Below are 26838 nucleotides of genomic sequence, written 5' to 3' on the forward strand. Positions count from 1 at the left end.
CATTTCAGGTTTATTTTGCTTAATATAATTGTTATTTTCAGCTATTCATTTTTAATTATTTTTTTTTTAGTTGTTTCAGGGATTTCAAATCATTTTATATAGTAGTCAATGGAAGTCCGAACTAGTGAAATAGGATCTTAGTGATGAAGGAGAAATTAATACAACAGATATTTGTTGAAACAAATATATTTTGTTAAACACTGACTAGAATCTCAACATTATTTAATCTCTTATACATATACTGACAGAGATATTCATTATGAGAAATAATAGATAAATTTTAAGTGGAGATATTTTTTGAAAGAGATTATTTTTGAAAAAAATGTCTTTATACTTCTCCAGCTTTATACGAAAAAATTTTGGAACTTACAAAAAAAAGTCCAAAGTGAACTCTTAACAAAGACGTTGAGTTTATTTTAGATTTGCTTTCTTCGAATATTTATATGTCCAAATTATAAAAGTATAAAAGTTGAAAATCAAGTGCCATTAAAATTAATAGGTATACATACTAATATAATAGACACTTTATATATCAATAAAATAACAGATATATGTTTATAAGTAGAATGAAAACTAAGGGATTGTACAAAGTCATAAATTTAGGGATTATCCGAAAAAGTGGTTTACTTCAATTTCATGAGATTTTAATTTTACCTGAAACAAAAAGTTATGTTAAATTGTTAAATTATACATTGTTACTTTTATTACAATTAATTTAATTGCATAAATGAACCTTCAATATAAGTTTTTAACCTTTGTAATATATGCAGAAAGTCTTGGTGGAAGGATTAGTTGAAGGACATCATGTTATTTCTCTTTTTTTATTGTCAGACTCTCATTTGATACCTATATCATGAACTTATAAACGTAAAAAACATTTGAGAATTGATTGATCGGTTGCAATGGAACGATTTAAAAAAATGCCAAAATAGTTCAATATTGGCAATTTCAAACAAGAACAAGTATAATGGACTAGCCTCTCATTAGACATAAATTACTTCCAGAATCTCAAAGTATTTAATATAATCAGTACTTGGTTTGTTTCGTTGGATAAAATTGGACCAGCTTCTGGGACAACTTGTCGGCCAGCTCTTGCGTTCCTGCTACCAGCACTCTCCTAGACATTCTATCAATTTCACCACCAGTTGGATCAATTGCCACACCTCCTGCTTCAGTTACTATCAACTCTCCTGCAGCGATATCCCAAATATGTATCCCAAACTCGAAGTAAGCCTCGGCAGCTCCGCAGGCCACCATTGCCATATTCAATGCTGCAGAACCAAGGGACCGTAATCTAAAAATACGATGAGAAGGTATAAGGCTAGATGAGGATTGATTCAGTGATCAAAATTCAAAGGATCCCATCGGATCATAGACATTGCTGAATATTTTTCACTCTAAAAATAGGAAACAATGATTAAATTTTTACATATGTTGAAATTCTTCAGTTTGTTCAAACCTGAATTGGTTTTAAATGGTTAAATCTTTATGCATCACGAGTTGTTGACTACATATAATATACATAGATATCAAATGATTAATGACATTGTTGGACTAGTCAAAAGAAATGAGTACAAAAACAAATTTACTTTGTAGACAATAATTTAACTTTTTTTTGGTTCAGTAAGATGTACATACACAAAATTAGTATCATTTTTAAGTCATGTTTCACATAATAAAATAAATTATGTGCTTGCTGGTTAGATCTTTATAATATTGTCAACAGTACATGTCCAACACACACTAAACACTGAGCGTCTGACCAACGAGAGAGGAGGAGCCTGTCTTCCGCTGACGTATGCGTGAGAGAAAGGGAAGCCAGACAAACTGGTGCTGTTACGTGTTAGGTAACGAAAATGTTTACCCTCCCATAAGAAGTTATAACTTCAATATTTTGCAACACCACTCTCCTTAATGTTGCTTGCTTTACATATATAAAAAACTATGCCTGTACAAATCGAAACATATTTTTGTATACAGATAATTTTTTCTGGAAGATATGAGTGTTATCAAATAAGTTTATTGTAGGTCCAGACTATTTTCATTTTTTTTTATTTATTTATAAACGGGTTACCCCAATACAGTTAAGAAATAACATATATGTTGCGACGTTTAACTTATGCACTATATCACATTGAAATCACATCAGAATACAAAAATATAATAATATCTGAAATATATAAATATAAAATACTAATAAAATTTCAATTTTACAACATTATCACTAATCATAAAATCATAAATAGAAATCAATTGAACAACAATCTAGCTATGTTTTTTAAAAATCTTTGGATTTTCGCAGAAGAAAGCTTAAGTATAGCAAAATACTCATATTAAATATGAACTTAGGAAAAGTAACTCAATTTCAGGTATTGCAACAGTACGAACTTTCTTATTTTGAATAAAATTCTAATTGTGGGAACTGCTTTCCTTCCTATCATTTGAGGTTTACACCCAAGGTTAACAAATAATTGAATTATATCCAAGGTTAACAGATAATTTAATTACACCCAAGGTTAGCAAATAATTGAAAAGATCTAGATAAAAATTAGTATAGTCAACTTTGAATACCATTTCCACACTAATTTCTCAAAATTGCTTTGAAATTAAAAGTTCAGTAAAGTAGTAGGACAAAATTCAATGCAATCCAAATGCTACAAGCAGTCAACAAAAAAATTAGTTCAAATTTTTCTAGACCAGAACTCACCCATGCACTTGAGGCATTAGAATTTCTTGATTTTCAAGGTTGACTTTTCTCCTCTCTGGGTCCCTGCTAGTACCAAATTCGAACATAAGAAGAGCCTCTGCCAAATTTGTTTTATTTGATACTTTTATTTGTTTCCCGTTCAAAAATGCACCTTTTCCTTTTCTAGCTGTGAAAAGCTGTTTCAACATGGGATTGTAAATTACTCCAATTTCAGGTTTCTTATCAATAAATAAAGCTATGGAAATGCAGGAATGTGGAAACGAGTGGACAAAATTCATTGTCCCATCGATAGGATCTATGATCCATGTTGGATCATCAGTCAAAATACACTGACTTCCTTCGGAAACGGATTCCTCGCCGATGAACTTATGGTCAGGAAATTGTTTTGAAAGTCCTTCAATAAGTAATTTTTCAACTGCTTGATCAGTTTCTGTCACCAGATCAATTTCACTTGACTTGAATTCAATGGATTTATTTCTAGATGATATTTTTTCATTGATCAGCTGCAACATGAAAATAATGGTTTTTGGATTATTCAATATGGAAAAACTCACCTCTCCGGCAGTTTGAGTTAAACCCAAGACAGTTTCATAAAATAAATCCAAGTTGTGTGACATTTCTGAATTTAAAAAAAATTTCTTCGAAAAAATTGAGCTTGTATTTAAAAAAGTATTAAATGTATATGAAAATACGTGGCTTCTTTTGATGAATACAGATCTAACCACTTTTCCTTGGCAATTATTTATAATCATTAAATAAATTAGATTATAGATAATCGCTCTTCTCAAGTCTTCTTTCTGTACCACAAACCACAAACTATTTCTGTACTTGAATCCTAAAAAACAGACACTGAATCTGTCACTGAATTATGAAACTTCAAAATGTAGCATCTAGAGACAGCAGCCTCCTTGTATGAGAGCATAAGTAAAAAAGTCTACTGCTTCATCGAATTTACTCAATTTTTTTATAGGAAAAATAACAAAAATATAATAAATAGGTAACATCGACTTACCTATAGACCTCTGACACTGAATTCTGTTTGAAATCTGTTTTTCCGTTAATCAACTGTCGCCCCCATGCGAACAACAACAAGTTGAGAAACTTGTGTGAGCTAAGGACTAACGAATAACGAAGTCTTACCTTTTAACGTGTGATTCCTAACACGTTGAAGAGAAATATTTTCAAGAGAAATTAATTTCTTGCTTTCTACTTCTTCAACTTCATAAAAGTGTATATTCTGTACAGAGGTTTTTTCCGATACAAACTAATGGAGAAAGCTCCTCAGAAACAATAACTTCCATGTGATCATTGAATCTCATAATAATCTATTTTCCCATCAATTTGTTTTCCAAACATGAAATAGGAAAACTATTTCACTTTGTTGAGATGAAACGGAACGTAATCTATAAATGTATCAATAATTGTTTCTAATCATTAATTATGTCATAATTTGTGATAATTATCGTTGTTTTGTTACTTTTCACATCATCACTTCAACTGAATATTGCGGATACTAATGGAGAATAATTAGTACAATTCGAATAGCAAATAAAACTCAAACATGAACAATCTAAACTTCAATCACATATGACAACTGACCCTGATGACAAATACACAGAGAAGCCAATTTCCCACTAACATGGAAATCTATGAACCTTAAAATTAAAATATACTTTTTGAAGTTTTGGGTTCAAACATCAGTCTTTAACGCATAATCACAATACCACTTCGATTTTTCAAGAACAATAACACACGCATTTCTCGCAAGCATGTATTGCAAGATACAAGTTTTCCAATTCACTGGGAAGTGTGAAATTGTTATAAATATTTATCCAAGTTCGTAATAATTTACAAATGATTTTCGTTATCAACTGGCCGGATAGCTCTGGTTGCTGTGACCAACGAATGGATAAGAAAAAAAGAAGACATTATAATTAATTCACTGTGTGTCACTGTATTTAGCAAAAGGCGCTTTTATTTTGAAATTCTGACATTTTATATTCATATCTAATAATGGAATGTGTTGATTGTGGTGGTACCGATTTTTATAATGAAGCTGGATATTTTTATTGCTCTGAATGCCAAACACAAAGTCAAGAGGTTCAAGAAAATGAGCTTCAAGAGGAATTGACCAATGTAAAAGCCTATAAAAAGATCAAAACAACCCCAAAAGTAGACAAAACTGAAAATAATATAACTAGTTGGGAGTGCTACAATGTTATAATGGCTTCATTAACACAACAGTTGATCAATCTGGGTGCCGACAGGTCTTTGAAACAAGTGGTGAAATGTTTGTGGATGAAGTACTTGGAAAAACTTGAAGTTATAAACTTCAAGTATGATGAGAAACCTAAACTGCCTCTAGTCAACTCCAAACGGTATTAATGGCATTTACGTTGTTAACTTGAAATAGTTTCATCAAAACAAAATTCTCGATGTTATTAGTAGTAATATTTCAATAGTTATTGTTCTGATTCTGATATTCACTTTGATAAATTGCAGGTTAGCAGTTGATAGTTCAAGTTTGTTTTTATCTTTTATTTTTCTCAATATTTTTTATATATCTTTATTGATTTATGCTTACAACTGTTTTGCATACTGTCCTGCGATGTAATTCATTTTTGATAAATTTATTTTAATATACTAATATCTTTTTCAGGGACTTCGAGATTCTCTATGGTCCGAAAATAAAAAGAAAAAGGAAAAAGTCTAGTTCTGATGAATCGTCAACTGTACATTCAACTTCAGTTCGTAGAGAAAGAACTAAAAAGAAGGTGCGTAAAATTTTGATTTTCAATTCATTTATTTTTGGCATATTTTGTTTTTTTTTTGCAGACCAAATTAGTACAGGCTCAGTATGTCAAGTTTTCACAGCAGTCTACCCAAGAAAGTGCTTCTTTACACACTGAAACCTTAGCAAGTGTTAAAAGTAGTAACGACCGAACAATAAATGCAAATACTAATATTAAATTCAATCGTTACAGTGTCAGCGAACTAAGAAAAAAAATTTCAATGAGACATTTAACAAAACACAAAGCGGATCATTCACGAAACTTAACCTGTCATAAATTCACTTACAAGGATTGCTCAAGAGAGTATAAAAATGGTATACACTTTTTATCTCCAGTAAAACTATATTGCATTTTGTATTTAGGACTACTCATAACAAAGGACAAGATTCAACTAGGGGACTTATTTAGGTTTATACGAGAGGGTCACTTGAGCTTCAACAATTTCACTCAACTGTTTCCCGAAGGTTATACTGATAAATTTCTGAACATTCGTAATAATTTGAAGAATTCCTTATTCACGAACAAGTATTTCCGGGTAACGACTGCGAAGTTGGCCAAGTTTCTAAAAGTTACTACCTATATAAGAATTCCTGATTTGGTGGAGTTGACCAAACGCTATTGCAAGGAAATGAATTTGCCAGGTAATTATCATGAATATTTTGTCAAAGCTGATTTCCAGGTTTGTTAGCAATAGTCTGCAGATTTTTGTCTCTGACGTTTCTTTTACAACTGCGGCAGACATTATCAAAGGTGATAAGCAATAGACGAAGTGCTCTGGTTGTCCTCACAGCATATACTAAATTATTGCAATATTTATCTGGTATTATACCATTACTAGTGGGCTTGGCTTAGTTCCTATTAGTTGGGTTGAATTATCTGATTTCTGTGCAATTTAGAACAGGTATCCATATTTCATTTATGTCAATTCCTTCTTTCTTGCAATTGAATTCATCTTTATTAATTTCTGTAACCTCCCCATAAACCTTTGAATAGTAAATCTGGCTGATAGGAAGACGACTAGATACTGTAGTCATAGACTAGACGTCATACATAAAAACTGCGGAGCACAGATAATAAACCCGGAAAATAGCTTTGACCCAATAATTTCCGGCCATGAAAATTTACATTCTTTGATCAGGATTATTTATGGGGTCTAACAATTATTGTTCTAATTTCTTATTGAAAATTCTCCTGAACTGTTTTTTCCCTTTTTTTTTTCATAAGGGTTGTTATGAATACTAAATATATCAGAATTGAATTAAAATAAAATTCATTTTCAGATGATTTCTTCTTAGCTGTCACTAATATTTTATCGAAAACCAATGTGAAACTGAAGATGACAAGGGTAGGCAAAATAATACCGAACTATGAAGGAAGGGTCATGTCTCTTATACTGTTTACGTTCAAATTGCTGTTTGGGATAGATGGGAAGTCCGAAGACCACCTGTCGAAATATGCCCAACTAGTTAACGAGCTGAACTTGTGTGAGCAAAATATGTTTGATATAAAAAAATGGATGATGTATATAGAGTACAGAAATTTGGTATTGAGCGAATATCATTTTCCAACACATGATATTTCAAATTCTAAGGTGGATAGTAATTTACTCCTACAGTATATGAAGTCCCATAATATTGAATATGATGAAAATGCTAAGTTGACTAGAGAAATGAAGGATTACAAAGAAATATTAACAAGAATAAAAACTCTGCAGAACGAATTCACAACTCATTTAGAGTATCCAGCATCTCTTACTCCGTTTAGGAATCACATCGAAGTGGTACTCAAGTGGGTCAACAGGCCTATGTCAAAGGAAGTACTGGAATACAATTTCGAAAAGGAATCTCTTGATTTCCTGCTGAAACCCAATGAATATTTGCTCACATTGAATAGCTCTATGATCATAAAACATCGAGGCGCAAATAATAACTGGATTGTGGAGGATATTAGGACGAAAAGGACTGTGAGAAACATCACTTGTAAAAGTCGTAACTTTGTACCAGTAAAAATTGTCTCGTCTGTTGCAGATGAAGATATGACGTGCCCAGTAGATGAGGCAGATACAACACCAGTGAAAAAAGTGAATCCTCAGTATGTGCAACAGCAGTATCAGAAATGCCGAAGGCATGTTTTTCTGAATAATGCTCGTTACACCAGAAAATTCTGTAAGTCTGTCAATATACATCTGGCCGAGATGGATAAGAATGTCTCCTATTCAGTTCACTTCAATCCCTATGAAAGGTATTGGTTTTATCTACAGATGAATATTGATTTGATCAACAAAATTGAATTCAATGAATTCTTCAACAAAAACACTGATAACTTCAAAATTGTCTTCAAAGAATGTGCAAGGATCATCGAACAAAACTTCCAGGAGTTATATACAGAGCTTCAGTTCACCGAACTGTATTTGGTGTTCTCGGCTAATTTCGGTAACCAAAACAACGTACCAAAACCTAAAAGATGGTTGACTGAAAAACTTGGTTTCTATGTCGATCAAGCTGAAACCCTGTGGTGATTAGTTAGGAGAACTATATGTATGTATGTTTATATATATATGTAGATTTTGTACATAAACAGTAAAATTTTGATTAGTGTTATTTCTATCCCGATTTTGACAATAAATTATTTTGTTTAGTGTTATTTTTTGTAACTCTATCCATCTTTATCCCCATAAATCATATAGCATATAAATATAATATTAATTATAGTAATGATAGTGCCTGCTAAAAAGTCACTAGCGAGGCGAGCGCGAAATATCACAGAAAACCTCAAGTTTCATAAGAAACCTCACTTCTTCCAAGGGCCTCCTCGTATTGATAATGATCCGCCGACCGCTGATCAAGTGGAATCCTTCTGAAGCCACTTAACCTGCGCAGCCCAATAACCCCGAATGACGTTCAAAAAGCCTTTTTAAGAATAAGAACTTGCTGTTTCTAGCCCAGATGGGCTGAATATCCATATAAAAAAACTGCCAAGCACCCACCGTCTTCTAACCGGAGAGTTCAACTCATGATTAAAGTGAGAGCAGCATCAGATTCCAGATTGGGTTGTCGTGGGACGGACCGTTCTTATCTCCAAAAGCAAAGATTTGTCGAAGAGAGGATCGAAGAGAAAAGTCGCTGGATGTAAAGTGATAAATAATAATATATCGTCTTCATTTCCTTTCTGTGCATAGCAGAACTTAATAAAGTCCAAGAATAACCTCTCTATGGCCCGGATTGATTACCGCGACGCACTTGATACAATATTCCATGAGCTCGCCTTGAATTTCTCAGATGTCTTGCGCTTCCCGACAAAATGAGAAACCTTAAACTCATATCACCCTGGAGGGCTCCCTTTGCATAACATGTGATCAGGCTAGTTTCCAAACGGAGTCGGGTGTATTTCGGGGCAATTTTCTCAGCCCACTTCTTTTATGCATCATTCGTTGTGCTCAAAAAAAATTCGAGAGTACAATTGTGGCACCCCTTGAAACCGGAGGCTTATTTCACTTATGTCAGTTTTTTTAATATGGGTGACATTAAACTTAATACTGGAGGTGGCATCTTCATCAATCCTTGATGGTGTTCAGTACGGAATTTGAAATAAAAAAATGTACGATGCGATGAACAGGGAAGGAATGATAGCTCCTATACGGAAGCATCCTACACCTCGGGGTGGAACATTGCCTCCTACAAGAAGTATTCTCAATAAAGAACTCTCTCGTGGCTAGTATAATCACACTCCGACATATTTGGTCATCAGAATTGTCGGGGAAAAGCGCTGATACAAATATACGGCCATTCTGATCTCGGCAGTGGAGAGTACTCAAGAGCAGTCTGTATCAACTGACCAGCATCACTTTTCACGTAGGAGCGGTCCTATAGAACGTGCATTCTATAGGAGCTTCGGGGAAAAGCCATTCAACTGGTTGTGGGTGTAATTTATTTTATTTAACGGGTGGATAGATATCTAAATATTTTTGTTCACTCAGTGATTTACCCGGGTTTGAATCCGAATGGTAGGTGCATCTTGAACTCGTTAATGATACTGAAAAAAGAGACATTTTTCATATAATGTAGATATTGTCAAGAATGTTTTGCTTTGAGAAAATTATTGTGCAAGTTGAAAAAACAAAGTTCGCTTGGCGAGCTGTCAGCCGTCAATAATTTTATTTGGTCACCGCTCAAGACGGATGTTGTCTCTAACCTCTGACAGTCGATGGTAAGCATAGAACGTACATTTTCTATTTTCTCATTGTGATTGTTCTGTGTTAAGGTTTTAAATTTATTTTTATATCAATTTTGAGACATGTATCGTTTGTGTACTGATATTGCGTACATATGTGAAGTAAAATCTATCATATGGAAGTTATGATGATGGAAAAATGATTTAATTTCAAAGAAAACTTTAGTATTCAGCACCGAAAAAAGTTACTCTTATTCAAAGGAAATGAGTTCTGAAGTTACTGTTCATTACCTAACAAATGATCCAAATACGGCATGGAAGGAAATATTCAAAAGCCAAAAGATATTGAAGCTAAATGTTAGAATACCCGTAAAACCAGTTGAACAGGATAAAGTTAGATTCGTGTGTATGAGTGACACTCATTCTCTAATAAGAAATATCAATTTCGATATACCTGATGGTGATGTTTTTATACATGCAGGTGACTTCACGAAGTGCGGACAAGCAGAAGAAGTTGTACAGTTCAATGAATGGCTAGGTTTGTGAAGTATTTTCAGAGATATACTAAGTTGATATTTTGAATAGAGATTGTGAACATAGCAGGGTGCAGAGCCTTTTAAATATTAACAGCAAGTACATCTATATAGACCAGTACAATGACATTTTCTGTTTGAAATATTTCCACTTGTAAGCTTTGTTCAAAGTTATATATGTACCATTCACAACAATGTGTTTCTGATATGAACCTGCACCTTTTCTTGCTAATATATTGCATAATTTACTTTCATTCATGTCGAATACCTTGCTGCTTGTTTCACAATTTGAGTTTAAATTGTCATTTATTCAGTATATCTCTGAAAACTCTTTAATGGATAATTTTAGCATGTTGATGAATATGTAAGATGTTCTCATTTAGGATCTTTACCGCATAGATATAAGGTTGTTATTGCTGGGAACCATGAACTCAGCTTTGATAAGAAGTTCATAGATGTCTTCAGACAAAAGGTATCATCAAGACCTTGCTGTTCAGAATACATAGAGGATGAAGTGCCAAACTATGGGCATACTAAAGATAACATTGCTGATGCTGTGAACACTGAAAATATTAGGCAGTACCTTACAAACTGCATATATTTAGAAGACAGTGGATTAGAAATATATGGAATCAAGTTATATGGAACCCCTTGGTGAGGGTAGCTTTATGAAATAATATTTTGTAGTAATTGAATAATTACTATACTTTTATCTCTTTTCCTGAATATAATTAGATTTTAAAGTTCAAAACACATATATTTGAAAACTTTCTACTGTGAATATCAACATTGCTTGTATTCCATTTATCAAATATTTAATCTTCTACAAACTCACAATTAAAAATTATAATGGTAATCTTTATTGCAGTAGGAGAAACATTCAAATCTATACAAAAAATTAATTGTTATAATGAACTATCAAGTACTTGCATATCAATATATACTCAACAATAGTTGACGGTTATCTACTATTATATGTTCTAATTACCTGCCAGAAAAAGAAACTGTTTATAGGTATACTGAATATGTGTTAGTGCCTGAGGTTAAATTGTCAGAAACTTAGGAATAAAATACAGACCTGATTTTGAATATCATTTTTTGAAAGTCTGTCATTCCAACGTCATTTAAATCTGTTTTAATTCTGTTTTTCCGTTAACCAGCTGTTGCACCCCAACAAACGACAACCCTCAGAATTCGAAACTTGTGCGAGCTAAGGATTAACGAGGTCATACCTTTTAACGTGTGATAGGTCCCCTTGGACCTATCATAGTTTTTGTTTACGTATTTTGTGTACACCATCAAGTTGATATTATGAAAAAATTCCGTAAAATGTTCAGCAGAATATTTTCCATGAAGTCGGGGAAAATTTGTTGCAGAAAATATAAATCTATCCCCATTGAAACTGCCTTTTGAAATTTCATCCAATATGCCATCCAAACATTGATACCAAATTGTTCTTGAAAATTTGTATCACGAGTTTAACACTTGTTCTCATCACTCTGATAAAAGTGAACATTGCAATGGACATGTCATAATTAGTTAGCCTACTTTTATCTGTCCACTTAATTTCAGAATTATTGCTATTGTCAAAGTGATTATTCCTCAACAATCATCTACAGAATTCTACGTATTTTAAAAAATGCACCTTTCGAATTTTGTAAAGGCAATAGTCTTATTTTTTTAGATATGTTCAAAACAAACAAAAGTCAGTGACATTTTCTTCGCATTATCCATTGATATTTCTCAGTTGTGAAAAAATCTTGGACTCATATCAGATGATGATTTGAATTTTATTCAGATTTATGTGAGCTATGGATTAACGGGGTCTTATCTTTCAACGTACGACTTCTAGAATTTTATAGTAAACATTTATATAAAAATATGTTTTTATAACGGGTTATTTTTCACCCATAGAAAATATCTGCATACTATGTTCCGTCAACAATGAGTTTTATAATTCCAATATCAAGTTAATGTATTGCATTTGTATGTTTATATAAACCTTTTTTCTTCCAGTTTCTTGTTTCTAATATTACTAGAGTCAATATTTTCAGGCAGCCAGAGTTTGGAAACTGGGCTTTTAATTTGACACGGGGAGAAGAATGTCTCTCCAAATGGAACAAAATACCTAATGACATTGATATTTTGATAACACATACGCCACCATTAGGCCATGGAGACTTGGTATGCTCTGGTGTACGAGCTGGTTGCGTAGAGCTTTTGAACACTGTCCAACAGAGAGTTAAACCAAAGTATCACGTATTTGGGCATATTCATGAAGGTGAGAGGGACAATATTATGTTGGTCTTGTGAGTAAAACTGTTTTCTTTCAATATTTATTTTTATCTAAACACTGTTGCCAAACGTCAGAACTGCAACACTCTTCTCGACGCGCGTTTTACTAACCAAGTTGGCGTCATCAGATTATAAAGTGCATGGTGTACTTCATATCCCGAAGACGGCAACTTGGTTGACGAAACACATTTCGAGAGAACTTTTGCAGTTCTGGTGTTTGGGAGCAGTACTTTGAAATGTTATTTTTTTCTTAAAAGGTTCTATTCACCTCACACTGTGATGAACAATGTTGACATACTTTATTTATGTGAAGTTAGTAAATATAGTTATAGTAAATATAGTTATAAATTCCTCAACTACATGATATTATATTATTTATGATTATAATTTACTTCACTCCATGAAGGAAAATAAGAATTTAAAAGGTTTCAGAAATTTTCTAAAAGAATTACTTCAGTAATTGTAATATTCTAATCTTTCAGGTTATGGAGTGACGTCGGATGGTAAAATAATTTTCATAAATGCTTCTACATGTGATATCAACTATATACCAGACAACTTACCTGTGGTTTTTGATGTACCCTCAAAAAGGGTTTTGTAAAAGACATATAATCTAATTATCACTAAAATATTGTTGATAATTTAGGTATCTTTAGGTACTTGTTTTGTATGTTTTATATGAAATGTTTTGTTTATAAATTAATATTCATAATTAAACTCTTCCTATTCAATGACAGGTCTTTATTTCAAGGGTGCTTTATTTAAACTAGCTGTTCTTTCAGATTCATAGTGATGAATAATCTAGTAAGATTTTTACAAAAGTTTTTCAGGTTTCAATGCAAAATTGTCTGTAATGTGTATTGAATAAATAATTAAAAAAAAAAAAAGAATCATTACTATTCAAGACCAGTTTTCTATATAGAGTAGTTTTTGATATTATACAATCTGAAAAATAGAGTTAATATAGATAATATTTACAAGTTGGTCTCATCTTCTACAGAGTTGTAGGAACTTAATTAATCATCTATTTCTAGTGGGTATCATTGATTTCAACAAAATTAAATTGGAGAGGTATCCATTGAATTTCAAATGTTGGAGTTTTCCAATTTTGAAAGCAAGAAAATTTATTTACCATATTGATTCTCTTTCTAGACTTTGGAGACTTCAAAATGTCTTAAAATTATCTGCTCAATCTCCCAAAGGTATGTAACTGGTCCAATTTTATATCATCAATATCTTTGTATTTTATAATGGCTGGAGTTTTGTTCCAAAATAAATAACTCATTAGTTTTTCTTAATTTGTTTTATTCAACAATATTCAGGTACTCAAGTGAAATAAAATACATAAAACATTCATAATCTACACTAGATATATTCTAATTTTAAAAATTTGTAATTCATTAAACATGTGAATGGTGATTCGTGCTATGTGGAAAATATATCTGGACCACCAACACTGGGAAAATTTATAAGTTGCTGTGAATTCTTTGAATTTTTGTATCATTTCAATTCGAAAACAGTACATGTCTAGTGAGACTTACAAATTATTACATTAGAAGTCATCAATACTTAAATTAGGTTTTGCTACTAACTATAAGTATTTGGTGAAAGTATGTTTAAAACTTATGTTGGTCACAGTTACATATGGGTCGCAAATATGTATTTGTTCAGAGCATTGAGACAAAAATAAACAAGTTATACATTTTTATGCAAGTATGTTATACTTTAATACACAATGATAAATGCAATCCTAATTGTTGTGATTCAGATAAAAACAGCTAGAAATATTAAACAGCAAACTTTGTCCAAGGCTTAAAATGTATATCTAGGAAAATGTGTTGAAAAATATTTTCTCTAATACAGAAAACCATTTCAATTGTTGACTGGATTTTTCATTTGAGTTAAAACATCTTCAAAATAAAATGTACTTGGCTTTTTGATATTCCTTCTTCAGCTCATCATTCTTGGTGAAGTGGACCGTGTCATTGTTATTCTGGTGCTTTCATATTGTGCGAACCATAAGCAATGCTTATAATAATGTAGGTCCCTGTGTATTGATCAGATTTGTAGATGGCAGTACTCCGCTGGGTTTTGACTGTGTATATCATGACTTCTGAGGTTGCTTCTTCTCATCATCTGTCCCTAAGACATCTTTATTCACCTCTTGCAAATCTATTTTCTGATCCTTCATAGCTTTCTGTATAGAAACAAATTGACAGCAATTGTAATACTTATATGAAAACTATTTTACTATTGAAATGAAGCAAACACAAAAAAATGAGTCAAAAAGCAGAACTTGTTAACAACTTTTAATAAACATTTTTCAATGGTATTCAAACACATCCTGTTTTCTCATAATATTTAGGAATGGAAAACTTTCTATGAAAAGAAGAACAAATTGAGGAAAGTACGATGAACAGATATCCACATTTTCTGCAAGGATTGAGTGAGAGTTATCCAAAAACATGCTGATGAAGCTTTTTTTTTCTTTTTCTGATTGATTAGATGAAAGATGAAAAGTGTAATGCAAAATACTCTCCAGAAAGGTATGTTTGCTTCTGGTACTGATTTGGAGTATTGCTTTGGCTATGAACCAGAGGATATTTGACTACTGACTTACTTTGACGCACTGCTGATACACTTTGAATAAAGGAGCACACATTGAGTCGTTTGTATTTCCTTTCAGAAAGTGATCTGAGAACCAGGTGTTGAAGCAAGCATCATATTCTTTTTTCAAATCATTACAAGCCTCTCCAATGCTATTCATTATGTTGACAGCAAATCTATAGAAAATAAATGCAAGTTATTCAAAAGGAATACGTTTTACACCGCAGACTTTGGTATCGTCAGTTTGGAATGTTAACTGATCACTATTGAGTAAAGGATCAAAATTTTGAAAAACCACTTTTAATCGATAAAGTAACCTCAAACTAATGACATGTGACATTGAATGTAACCTCACATCCATGCCCGAGAATACTTACCACAGAGAAGCGACAAAGACGGCCATTTTGTGTCCCTTTCTCGTAGACGCATGCGTCGACTTGGTTGTCTCACGTCATTCTCGGGCTTAGTTGTCTCCATTAGTCTGTGAGCACTGAGCAAACATAATGAGATAGGTAGTTAGTTACAAAAGGTACCTACCTAACTCGGTATACATTAAAATTATGCTATTTAAGCAAGAGTTTTCAGGAGATAATTAGTTTTCAAGAATCAATAGTGAGTTGTTTGTTTTTGAATCGGCACTAGAGAAATTCTACGATTTAAACTTAATATTTAAGGCACCTGAAATTAAAATTAAAGCAATGCTCGAACAGGACAAGCGATGTGTGATATCTATAGATGAGATGTCTTTGAAATCCAATCTTTTTTGATACAGGGTGTGATGAAATTATTGGTTTCGAAGTTATTGGAGAGGCAAATAAGAGGAATTCCCTATGTAGAAATATTCTCGTTAATATGGCTAGAGGACTTTATTCTCCCTGGAAACAACCGATTGCTTTTTTTTCATTGAATCACAGCTACCAGCAAAAAATCTACGTGATATTTTGGATAAGTGCATTTCTAAATTATCCAATATAGGTCTGCATGTTGATGGCATTATGAGTGGCATGGGCTCTAACTTTTATGAAATGTCAAAGTTATTAGGGGTCACTTTAGAAGAATCTGAATTTGAGCTCGGTAAAAAACTTGTTTATATTTTTGATCCAAGTCATTTGATAAAAGCCACTAGAAACAATTTTTCAAAACATTCATTTCATTTTGAAGGCAAAAGTACATCTTGGTCTTTTGTGCGCTCTTTTTATGAGCAAGACATAGGGCAATTTTATAGATTCGCACCAAATCTTACCAAATCACATATCAATCCAAACAATTTTGAAAAAATGAAGGTGAGTCTAGCAACACAAGTTCTAAGCCGTACAGTTGCCAGTGTAATGAATGCATTCGTGGCAATGAATTTACTTCCTGCTTATTCTTTTGGTACAATACAAATAATAGAGACATTCAATAACCTTTTTGATTTGTTGAATTCGTGTTCTTTACGACATCCCTATAAATACAAAAACGTTTTTGAAGGTTCGAAATTCCAATTAGATTTTTTTGAAGAGGTTCTAACGTTTTTGAAAAATCTTAAAATTTTCAATTCAGAGGACAAAAATGTCACAAATCGAGTCAGATAGATTTAGAAAATGTTGGATTATTTCCATGAATAGTGTAATTGAAATATGGGATAAGCTTTCCAAATTAAATTATAAATATTTAAAAACGAGACGACTATTCAGATTGTCTTGAACATTGTTTTTGTGCTGTTTTTGTAAGACAACAATGCGGAAATAATGTTAATCCGACCCCTATACAATTTCAAAGGGCATTCCGGAAGTTGTTTTGCTAAAATTATTTTCATTTCAATCATATGAATTGTAAGAATGATTTAGATGATTTATTAATCAGTATACTGATATATTTATATCAGATGAGAATCTCTTTTCTCCAGCCCTTGCCCTTCCGGATTATGATTGTAAAAATGAAGATGTATGTACTCAGAATTCATTCACTTACGTTTGTGGATACATTTTAAAAAAAGCTCTTCAAGTTTATATATGTTATGTGTGTCACTCTTTCAGCACGAAGTGCAGGACTATGGATGTAAATCGTCTGTTAAACTGTTCAAAAACATGTTTGGAAATTTGCGCTCACCACCAGATGAATTCATTAATTTTATATATCAGTTGGAATGTTTATTTAACAATCGATTTACAGAAATTTCTACTGGGGGAGCAGTTTCGAATATATCATTAAACCTAATGAAGGATGTAGATTTTCTTCATCCTTGTGAACATTTTCCAAAAATGTACCTAATTAAGCTATTCATAAGAATGAAAATTTTTTATACTATCGAATATACTAATAGAGATATCAATAATACCAAAGGTAAAACTGTAAAAAGGAAACTTAAGATTCTGTCACATTTTTAAATTAAGAGGTTTTGGTAAAATATCTTTTTTCATTCGGAACCGTACTTAATTAGAACCCTCAGATTGTATTGATGCTGTTTATGAAAGTTTAAGTTAAGATTACATTAAATAACAAAAGTCACTTAAATTCATCCTTATTGGACTTATTTATTTCAGAGGATATAAAATGATTATATAATATAAGCATTATTCTATTATCGTAACTTTAGTTTAATTTTCTATGTAATGAATTGGATTTACAAAATAAAGTAATTTAATTTATTTCTTAAAAGCCAATTCATCATGAATAATAATAAAATAATAAATTTACAGCTTTTTATTAAAACAGTGATAAAAATAAAATAAAAACAACAATAAAAATTAATTGGCGCTCCAGGGCGACTTCATTGATCCCAGTGGCGCATTTGCTTTTTCAGCTGCAGGAAAACCCGGAAAAACTTGCAGCACCACATCATCTGAAGATCTTGATAAATTGGCAACATAGTTGAATATTCTCTATTATTACTGCGAAAGTTGTTCAATTAGCAATTTACAAATTGAATAGAGTAAGATGCCCTTCACACTATAATTTTATATTTCACAGTGAGCCCACGTACTATAATAAGATGTAAGAGTAAATATTTTTGTTAGTGTATATCGCTGAGACGTCATTTTTCTCAGTGAACCAGGTTGTTTATCACTCAAAATCTTCGGTTCGGAGTTGGGACACCGAACATCAAAGGATCCGACGTTAATGTCGCTTCTATGTGGTAGATATTCTCGGTCCATGCCATCTTCTTCTTTTGATATTTTTCTTTCGGTGCATTTGATCAACACCGTAATTTTTCCTAGGTATTTGTTCTTAGTCCTGGTTAGCAAGGTGGGGGCTACAAAACTCAGGGAAAACTAATAATATCATTTTGTAAAAAGGTATTTACAATGTTCCCAACGACGAATAATACTTACTATATGAAAGTATTGCATATACTTGAAGTAAAACATTATCGAATACACATAAATTTACTTATCGGTTAACTTGCCAATTTTAAGTCTTAATTTCCCATACTTTTGTTACTTGAGATTTCATGCAAGCTGAATATTCAACGTAAATGAAAAAAATAATCAAATGTTTTCTCTGTTGGACTTTCAAATTATATAAAATTTAGCTGTCACTTTGTGATCGTCTCAATTTATAAACTTATGCGTGGATTTCAAGAAATGGCGAACTAAATTATATGAATATGGAAAGACAGGAAAAGATATTTTTTTGGTTCATTACCGCAGAAATGAACTTTTATAGTATAGCCCATATTATATTTTTTCGAATAAAAAGTTGATATGATTGATTTTCTAGAATGTCACATAACTTGAGGAATTATAAGAGCAGCAATTTTTGGTTCAGATAAGCCCACTGATGAGACTTATGGCAGGTCGAAACAGCGCTGTCTCTGTTGAATCATAAATGCGTTGTGTTTGTGCTTCACTTTTTAACTTGTTGCCTTGCAGTGACATACATTTACGAATGTTAACGGCTATTAATGTTGAAGCTTGGCTTTCCAACTGACCGCCTTGGGAACCTCGTTTATATTTAGTACTCGAGGATTGAGTTTTACCATAAATGGCGTCTTAATACAGAAATACCATCGCCCTAATTTATTATTTTGTAAATGTTCCTTTCTTGATGGTGTGACTTGAGAAAATAAAACCAATTGTAATAAATAATTGTTTTTATTTAGAGGGATTGTCCCAGCTTTCTATACAAATTTCTGTTAAATAAATGAAATATGTAAATAAGTGACATAAATAAAAAATATATTAATATGTAACTAGAAAATAACATATTCAACAATTAGTATCAACATTTAAGTAAATAAAACATGACTATTAGATGTAATTGGCACCTTGAGAAGATCCTGTATTTATTCCTAACTCTGTGCAGAACCGTATGTTCCTGGAGGTGGTCTATAAAGCTTGGGAAATGCTAATAGTTGCATAGAGTTGAAAGCGTATTTACTGATGCCGATATTCTTCAAAGTATTTTCTCTTCGGCATCCCTCGCTGTAAAAAAACTCACTTATACTGGCGGAACTGAAATCTTAAGGCACTATGGTCCAATTGTGTATATGAAATGCTGACAAGTTAAAATGATTCATGATCATTTTATACTCATTTATTACTCTGATATCAAGCAGACTGACGAGTGGAGTTTTTAAATAACTTACCTCCTCAAACAGTCCAATGCTTTCTGAAATTCGTGTTCAGCTAAATGGTATTCGTCGGCTAGGATTAAACATTCCTCCAGAGTTATTGACATACCAGTCCTGTCTTTGGCACTTTTACAACTTGTGAATCTTATTCCTGTAAAAATGACAAATGTAAATTTTCATTTTTTGTTTGATTCACTGCAGTTCTACAGTTTTCATAACTGAGATCACACCCAAAAAAAGCATTATATGCTTACGTCAGTTAATTTTTAATGCTGAAAAGTAAACAAATTGTGGGTTCGATGAAACCGTTTTATTCAATTATGTATGATACTACTGTGTTCAAAAATACGGCAAATTTTCATTTTTCTCAAAAAATATTTATTCATTTATATATATTTATTTATTTATCCATTCAAAGTTGTCCTCCTCAAATATAATACACTTATGCCAGCGCTTTTCCAATCCTCAAAGCACTTCTGATATGCACTTTTTGGTATTTTCTTAAACTTTCTCAGGTATTCAGTTTTCATCTCCTTAATCGTCGCAAAACGCCGTCCTTTCATGGATCTCTTCAATCTTGGGATAAGGAAAAAGTCGCAGGGGGAAAATTTAGTGAAAATCATCAATCAACTAAGAGAGGAATCATCAAGACTCTAGTAGACCGTGCTTTTGGGCTCTGTAATACAAAGGAAGGTCTCGAGAAGGAACTAGGCATTATCAAAAATGACCTTCAACAGAATGGCCACTCCAAAGTGATGGTGGAACAGACTTTGGCTAAAAGACAGCAAGAGCCTCACAAAGAAGAGAAGCCACCACAACCAGTACTTGTACTTCCCTACATCAGAGGATTGTCGAAAAGGATGAGAAGAATTGAGTCCAAGTATAATATCAGAACCTACTTCAGATCTGGTAACACTATCGTAGTAGCCTAAGGAAAACCAGGCCACCAAACTCGGACTGCGATTCCAAGAATTGCATTTACTGGATACCCTGCGAGAACGGAGAATCATACATCAGTGAAACTAAGAGGCCATTGAAAGTTCGAATTGCTGAGCACAAGAAACACACCCAGCGAGGAGAAACCAGCAAATCAGGAATAGCAGAGCATGTTTGAACTCATCAACATAACATCAAGTGGCCTCAAGCTGAAATCATCCACAAGGAGGAACACTGGTTTAGGAGAAAATTCAAAGAAGCCGCATATATATTGACCAACAAAGCATTTAGCCAAGCTAGCGTAGAGATACGCAACATATTGAAACCTATAATCAAGCGGAACACGACCAACTCCCGACAAACGGTCAGCTTCCGCTAAAGCCGAAGAAGCGGAGAGAGGAAAGAGAGGATAGATGAAAGCACTCGACTGACCGATAGTCAGATCTCGGAGAAAGTCCGAAGTCCAGTCATCACCTAAAACTTTTTCAAGTAACTTGGCTTGGAATCTTTCAATTTTCAATTCTTGTTAATTTCAATTTTCATTTCCTGTTAATAGTTCAATTTTTAATTGTTGCTTGTATTTTGTTTCATTGTAATTTCAGTTTTTTTGCTCAATATAACTGTTATTTTTTAGCTCATCTTTTGAATTTTCATAGATTTGTTTCAGATATTTCAAATCAATTTATATCATGGAAGTCCAAACTAATGAAATGCGCCACGAAACATTGTCAACCACCAAAAAAGCTAACTGATTGTGTGTGATTCTTTTTTCAGTCCACATAAAAAAGTAAAATTGGTAAAGGTTTCTAGATGAAATTCCAGAATAAAAATATAAACGCCGTCATGGACAACTTGAAAAGCAGCAATGAAAAAGTGTTTTTTGTTTTTCGATACATCCTTGAATAATGTCAGAGAAACTTTGAAGATTGCTAGATTTCTGTTTGTTTCTGATATTTCTGAAAGTAATAGGAATGTACAAAATTTTACAATGTCATTTAAATGAGCGCCGAAGTTTTATACTACTCACCGTTAATTTGCCTACATATTTGTGCAGCTAAATGTAATATCTCGACATTTTTGGCTTTGGAACTATGTACAGATGTCCTAAGATTTTCTATCAAATCGTTCAGCGATCTCAGCTGGGGCGAGCAAGCAGACATCCTGCTGGCGAACGCATTTTTATCTGGAATATTCAGTTTCCTATATCTCAAATAATACTCATTCAGCCTCTCAAAATTGTCTACGTTAGACCTCTCCTGTGGCCTAGTGGCGCCTATACCTTCAGCTATAGTCGCCATTTCATTGATTCCTATGTTGAAAAACACTGGTGTAACATGAAATGATAGTGTCTGTCTAGTGGGAATCAAGCTGTACACTGTGTCAGGAACCGGAAGAGAAACTGTGAGGGAATTTCTCGTTCCACTGACTTTTGGATTCGGATGCGGTTCGGTGGCTGGGCTAGGGCTCCTCACCAGAATGAATAATACTGTCCTCAAATCTTCAATCGCTACGGACATGTCGCCCCACATGTCTATCTCGTTTCCGTAGTAGCTCAGCAGACCTTCGAAAGAAGCCAAAGGTCCCAGAGCGTTCAACATGGCCACAAATGCTGGATCTGGTTTGTGACACCATAGACGGGTCATCAAACCCGCCACCAAAGATGTCAACTGAAAAGATTAAAAAACGTTAACATAAGGATTCAATAGGTAATTTTATGGGTCGATGAATTCCTAGCACAATTCTATAAAAAAAGCGTGATAAAAAAAAGGATATTCAATATCATAGCATTGCAGCAATAATGCATCAACAACCATTAACAATACAAATTAGGGATACATTGAAATTACTTAAAGTAATTTTAACCTTAGTAATATGTGAATGAATGCTGTAAAATTACAAGTCCCGAGTTTCAAACAGAATTATTGTATATCCGTCATTTCTTGGTATAAAAATATTGTTCTTGCTGGAAAATATTCAGGAGAAAGCCGGAAATTCGATAAGTTTACTAGTTCCGTTCCGCGGATGATGAAAACCTCCCAGATAATTTCTGGCAATTCCGATCGTTATCCATAGTACCCGCGATAGCGTAGCAATGACGTACACCACCTCGTCAGAGTGGGAACGTGTGTGGTGGAGCGCGATTCAACATGCCTTCATCCGAGCCACCAAGCGAAACTAGCAGCAGAGAAACGAGCCGAAGCCGAACAGTCGAAACCAACCGAGCTACACCGAGAACCGCCGACTGGACTCGGAAGAAGCGAGAGTAACCAAGTTGACTGCAGCCTATGCCGACCGACCGAGCGAGCCATCAGAGCAGAGTTCTGAATCTTACAAAGTAGGAAACAAACGTACGTAGGTAATAATAATAATTATAGTAATTGCTTGTCTGCCGCCGTTCGAGATCGCGTCGCGACGCGTCGGGAGTGTGTCTAGCCATTTACTAGTATCGTTACGCGGCTCTTAAGTTTTCCGATGTGGTTATCATCATTTGGATCATCTGTGCGAAACTTCTTTCCGCGTTTCCGGTCCTCTGTGGTATTCTCAACTTGGACTGTACCTTTAAACCACTCTTCTCTTCTTGCATTTTCTGATCCTTTCTTGTTATTCGCCACTTGGATCATCTGTTCGAAATAGCTCTACGTGTTTCCGGCCCTTTGTGGTATTCATCACTTGGATTACCTTTTCTTCACGCGTCTCCTCTTTCGTTTTTCGATGCTTTGTGCATTTGGATCAACTATTCGAAACTGCTTTCTGTGTTTCTGGACCTTAGTGTTATTCGCTATTTGGGCTACCTTGTCTCCACGCGCCGCCTCTTTCGATTTCCGGTCTTTTGTGATATTCAAAACTTGGACCATCTGTTCGAAGGTACTCGCCACGTTTTCGGCCCTTTGTGGTTTCACCTCTTGGGCTATCCTTTTCGCGTTCACCGGTACTCTTGTCAGCTATCGTCGTCCCTCTCGAAACTTCGGGGTCACGCATGCGGAGTCCAAAACGTCATCCTTAAGACATATATTTATACGGGGTGGAAGAACATAGCTCGAGTAGGTGAGCTTTTAATACCCGCTTGCTTCATTAATCGTGGTTGAGCTCTTAATACCCGCTTGCTTCATTAATCGTGGTTGAATGCATTTCATGCCTACTGTTAGCACCCCTTAGCTTATTTCAAATCCCTTTTTCGCTACCGATTTTGTCCAGTTCACACAAACCACTGGATTACCGTTTCTTTACTGTAGTGGTGCCTTGTGCCACTTAAAATTCACAAGGCTGGCGCCTGAGATTCCGTCAAAAGGCGTCAAATATTGAGCTGACGCAACAAAGAACGTTACAGTCGTTTATTTATTAGGCAATGTTCATAATATACAATGAAAAACAGTTAAATATTAACATAATAATCAATCAGTTGACAATTTTATTTGTTGAAAAATAAAATAACTATATTATTATCATCACCAATATGGGAATATATTTATCCCACCTCATTTCTTCAGATACTGGCAACGTACTCTCAATTTCAATAATACCCAATATGTTATTATCACGAATATGCTACCAAGCCTTTTCATACTATTTCAAGTAAACATAAATATTTAGGAGTTGTCGTACTGAAAACCCTTAATACTTACTGCCTGAGAAAAACAAACATCTCGCCTGTATCTCACATTGCATACCCTTTGTGCCGCTTTAGGATCTTCCTGCACTCTGAATACAGAGTGTGTCAACCTGGCTGTTTTTAAGAGTCCATCCATTGCTTGCCTTAACTTCCTCATACTCGGTCTCAACTCGGCAGACCAGTCGCTTATTTTGTTCAAATCTAAGCCATCGGTGAATTTGTTACCTGAAATGTTAATGGACTAGCAATTTGAACTCATTTTCGTCACACTGGGGTTACTCTAGTTTTTTCTGGATGAGACTGGATGGGATATATAATTTTGAATGAGTTGTAGGGAAGTTAACCAAGTTGTATCAAAGATGCAATATATGAAAAAGTATATAAACGAGGCAAGGGATATTACTTGAGGCTACCTACGAAAACTAAAGAAACTATATTGAAGCTCAGAAAAAACATTTTTGGCTGTAAAAGCAAATATCTGACACCAAATAATTGATTACAACATCAGCATTCAATATAACAGGAATACATAATGTAGTACCACAAGATCAATTTCCTGAACCTTAGGAAAAGCTTGACTTCTCAGTAATTCTGCTTTTTGCCGTCTGACTCCGCAACTGACAATCTCTTTACCCAACTGTACTATGATGTACTTTAAGGCAATAAAATATTATTTCATTTATATTTTTTCTCGCTGCTCAAGTGAAAAAAATGCAAGAGAGTTATTCAATACAACATGATGTTGAATTATTTAGGATCCCCAAAATAAACCCAGAACTCTGCAATATTGGTAAGTGGCTTCGTGATAATGGATTCAAATTGAATATGAAGAATTCCAAATTCAAATCAATAAGGATTGAAACACTCCATAACAGAAGGGATACTAAAGACTTGAAGATATTTTTTGAAATAATTAATGCCCATTGTCCCTCATTGCTATCCAAAATCCGACTTTGAGTGTCTTTATACAGAAACAGAAGTTAATAATCGGACATAGCACTCAAAAAAGTGGCAAACGATAGACACGTGTTACGGGCTCTTGGTCCATCATCAGTATGGTGCAGCCAAGTGTAAGGATTGACAACACTTGGTTACCAAAGGACCGCAGTTGTCGGTTGATTTGTCAAACCACCAACACTGACATAAAAACTTGGCAAGTTGACTTGGGTGTCACACGAATAGGTGGTTCCACTTATGTTTCGCTTGCATTTACGCAGCTATTTTTATCAAGTACTTTCTTGGTTTTTTCTCATTTTGTCTTCAATCGAGGACTGCGTGCCTGGTACTGACGATGCCCAATAGGCTGAAAGAGCTGTATACCGGTGGCTCTTAAATTGAAATCAATATGGGAATGATCAAAGAGTACTTATATATATATATATAATATATATATATATATATAATATATATATATATATATATATATATATAATTTTTTTGATTCTATCTATACTTTTGTATTGGTTATTATGTGTAGCTATTTTTAATTTTTGAATTGTGTTTAGTGAAGTGGGTCTTGAATCTGTTACTAAATAAATAAATACATATTGAATACATCAGTAAATATTCCATAAGTTTTAAATTTTTCTGAAGACTACATTCTAAAGACTACTCACCATTTCTCACAACTTTATTCACTGCTTTCGACACGGCCTCTGCTTCCTTATTGATAATATTTCCCCCGCTAGGCTGATCGGTTATCACGTTCCTCTTGACGTTCCGTGCGTTCTGCTTCAAGCGTACTGCAGGGCTGTTACATCTACCGCAAAGGAACTTGACTTTGCTGACCAAACACATAACGCTGGCTTCTATGTTCAGTTGGGTGATGTCCCAAGGTTCCGGTTCGTCTGTGGGTTTGTAGTAGTTGGCAGACGGAGAGTTGCACATGACATTGGTGTCGAGGAATCGGCGACCGGTGTCAGGTTCTAGAGATCTAGGCTCTGTATTATTCGTGTTGCTGGTGAGGCTACTTGGTTCAGTGATTTCTGAAGAATTCTATGACAAAAAAATGCCTATACTTTGATGAAGAATGATTAATGACTATGTGATAAATCTCTTTGTTGAATTTTCATATTGTCAGACTGTCTGTAAAGAGATGGGAATATTTTGATTTCATCATGTCATCGACAAAGCATAAATCATTTCTACCAGGGTGTACATTTTCAATGAGATTATCATAATTAAAAAGTCTATACTATTATACAAAAATTACTTTTCTCACAGATATCCATGATGTTAATGTTGAGTTTAACAAAACTTTGAGGAAGACAATTTGCTCCATTTTATCATGGCATGGATATGGTAACAAAGCATTTTGGAAATAGAACAGAAATATCATGCAAGAAGGAAGGACTAAAGACATATACACAATTGTTGAAATCCTTAATAGATCTAATCTAGAAGTTGTGAACCATAAGTCAAATTTTTTAAAACAATTATATAAACCTATGTTGAGGTTAAATGGACTGATTTATTTTATTTATACATGTAAATAAATTCTTAACTGCTTTGTAGAATCGTATGTCCTGTCTACGTGTAAGCGTTCTATGTATTGTTCCATTTTTACTTCAATTAATTTACTGTAAATGGACTGATTTATTTTTTTATACATGTAAATCAATTCTTAACTGCTT

The 26838-nt window shown here is 33.7% G+C and overlaps 5 protein-coding genes across 10 annotated transcripts in view; 2 read left to right on the plus strand and 3 right to left on the minus strand.

The window, feature by feature from the left end:
- Positions 1-170: 170 nt before the first annotated feature.
- On the minus strand, positions 171-3536 carry LOC111518078 (inositol monophosphatase 1). 2 transcript variants are annotated; one of them, XM_023174419.2, is made up of 4 exons: positions 3262-3536; positions 2708-3210; positions 1034-1294; positions 171-654 (listed from the first exon to the last, which is right to left on the minus strand). In XM_023174419.2, exons 1-4 carry the CDS (start codon positions 3457-3459, stop codon positions 651-653), a joined length of 966 nt encoding a protein of 321 aa, XP_023030187.2. In that variant the 5' UTR covers positions 3460-3536; the 3' UTR covers positions 171-650. The 2 variants fall into 2 exon arrangements, with proteins under 2 accessions (XP_023030187.2, XP_023030186.2); XM_023174418.2 differs by having other exon boundaries at positions 171-1294.
- Positions 3537-4626: 1090 nt separating this feature from the next.
- On the plus strand, positions 4627-8142 carry TAF1B (TATA box-binding protein-associated factor RNA polymerase I subunit B). Its single transcript, XM_074176330.1, has 4 exons — positions 4627-5085; positions 5367-5481; positions 5543-6140; positions 6780-8142. The coding sequence occupies exons 1-4, from the start codon at positions 4721-4723 to the stop codon at positions 8015-8017; spliced, it is 2316 nt and encodes a 771-aa protein (XP_074032431.1). The 5' UTR covers positions 4627-4720; the 3' UTR covers positions 8018-8142.
- Positions 8143-9750: 1608 nt separating this feature from the next.
- LOC111518081 (UPF0046 protein T07D4.2) lies at positions 9751-13998 on the plus strand. The gene is given in 5 exon segments (XM_023174422.2): positions 9751-10207; positions 10586-10856; positions 12257-12483; positions 12980-13072; positions 13075-13998. Coding segments are annotated over 5 exon segments (900 nt in total). The 5' UTR covers positions 9751-9933; the 3' UTR covers positions 13110-13998.
- Positions 13786-15264, minus strand: LOC111518082 (TP53-regulated inhibitor of apoptosis 1). The gene is made up of 2 exons (XM_023174425.2): positions 15118-15264; positions 13786-14694 (listed from the first exon to the last, which is right to left on the minus strand). The coding sequence occupies exons 1-2, from the start codon at positions 15262-15264 to the stop codon at positions 14602-14604; spliced, it is 240 nt and encodes a 79-aa protein (XP_023030193.1). The 3' UTR covers positions 13786-14601.
- A 3979-nt stretch (positions 15265-19243) lies between these two features.
- The window catches only part of LOC111518085 (inositol polyphosphate-4-phosphatase type I A), a 106647-nt gene continuing 99052 nt past the window's right edge, over positions 19244-26838 (minus strand). For all 5 annotated transcript variants that reach the window (XM_074176333.1, XM_074176335.1, XM_074176332.1 and 2 more), the window contains 5 exons: positions 25822-26200; positions 24219-24430; positions 21623-22262; positions 19675-19810; positions 19244-19510 (listed from right to left, as the gene is read on the minus strand). In XM_074176333.1, coding sequence (XP_074032434.1) covers positions 19378-19510; positions 19675-19810; positions 21623-22262; positions 24219-24430; positions 25822-26200 — 1500 coding nt within the window. In that variant the 3' untranslated portion in view covers positions 19244-19377. The remainder of the gene's footprint in view (positions 19511-19674; positions 19811-21622; positions 22263-24218; positions 24431-25821; positions 26201-26838) is intronic.

Source organism: Leptinotarsa decemlineata, unplaced genomic scaffold (assembly GCF_025532065.1).
Source record: "Leptinotarsa decemlineata unplaced genomic scaffold, Ldec_3_MD MMD2_tig00001719_RagTag_RagTag, whole genome shotgun sequence".
Taxonomy (NCBI): domain Eukaryota; kingdom Metazoa; phylum Arthropoda; class Insecta; order Coleoptera; family Chrysomelidae; genus Leptinotarsa; species Leptinotarsa decemlineata.

What these genes read in the sequence shown, in the direction of transcription:
- LOC111518078 (XM_023174418.2), bottom strand. Translation starts at nt 3,459, where the DNA reads ATGATTATAAATAATTGCCAAGGAAAAGTGGTTAGATCTGTATTCATC. An exon ending in TAACTCAAACTGCCGGAGAG is followed by an intron (nt 3,211 to 3,261) that starts GTGAGTTTTTCC and finishes TTCATGTTGCAG; the next exon opens with CTGATCAATGAAAAAATATC. An exon ending in CTAATGCCTCAAGTGCATGG is followed by an intron (nt 1,295 to 2,707) that starts GTGAGTTCTGGT and finishes TCGTATTTTTAG; the next exon opens with ATTACGGTCCCTTGGTTCTG.
- TAF1B (XM_074176330.1), top strand. Translation starts at nt 4,721, where the DNA reads ATGGAATGTGTTGATTGTGGTGGTACCGATTTTTATAATGAAGCTGGA. An exon ending in GAGAAAGAACTAAAAAGAAG is followed by an intron (nt 5,482 to 5,542) that starts GTGCGTAAAATT and finishes TTTTTTTTGCAG; the next exon opens with ACCAAATTAGTACAGGCTCA. An exon ending in CAAGGAAATGAATTTGCCAG is followed by an intron (nt 6,141 to 6,779) that starts GTAATTATCATG and finishes ATTCATTTTCAG; the next exon opens with ATGATTTCTTCTTAGCTGTC.
- LOC111518082 (XM_023174425.2), bottom strand. Translation starts at nt 15,264, where the DNA reads ATGAATAGCATTGGAGAGGCTTGTAATGATTTGAAAAAAGAATATGAT. An exon ending in TGTATCAGCAGTGCGTCAAA is followed by an intron (nt 14,695 to 15,117) that starts GTAAGTCAGTAG and finishes GTTTCTATACAG; the next exon opens with AAAGCTATGAAGGATCAGAA.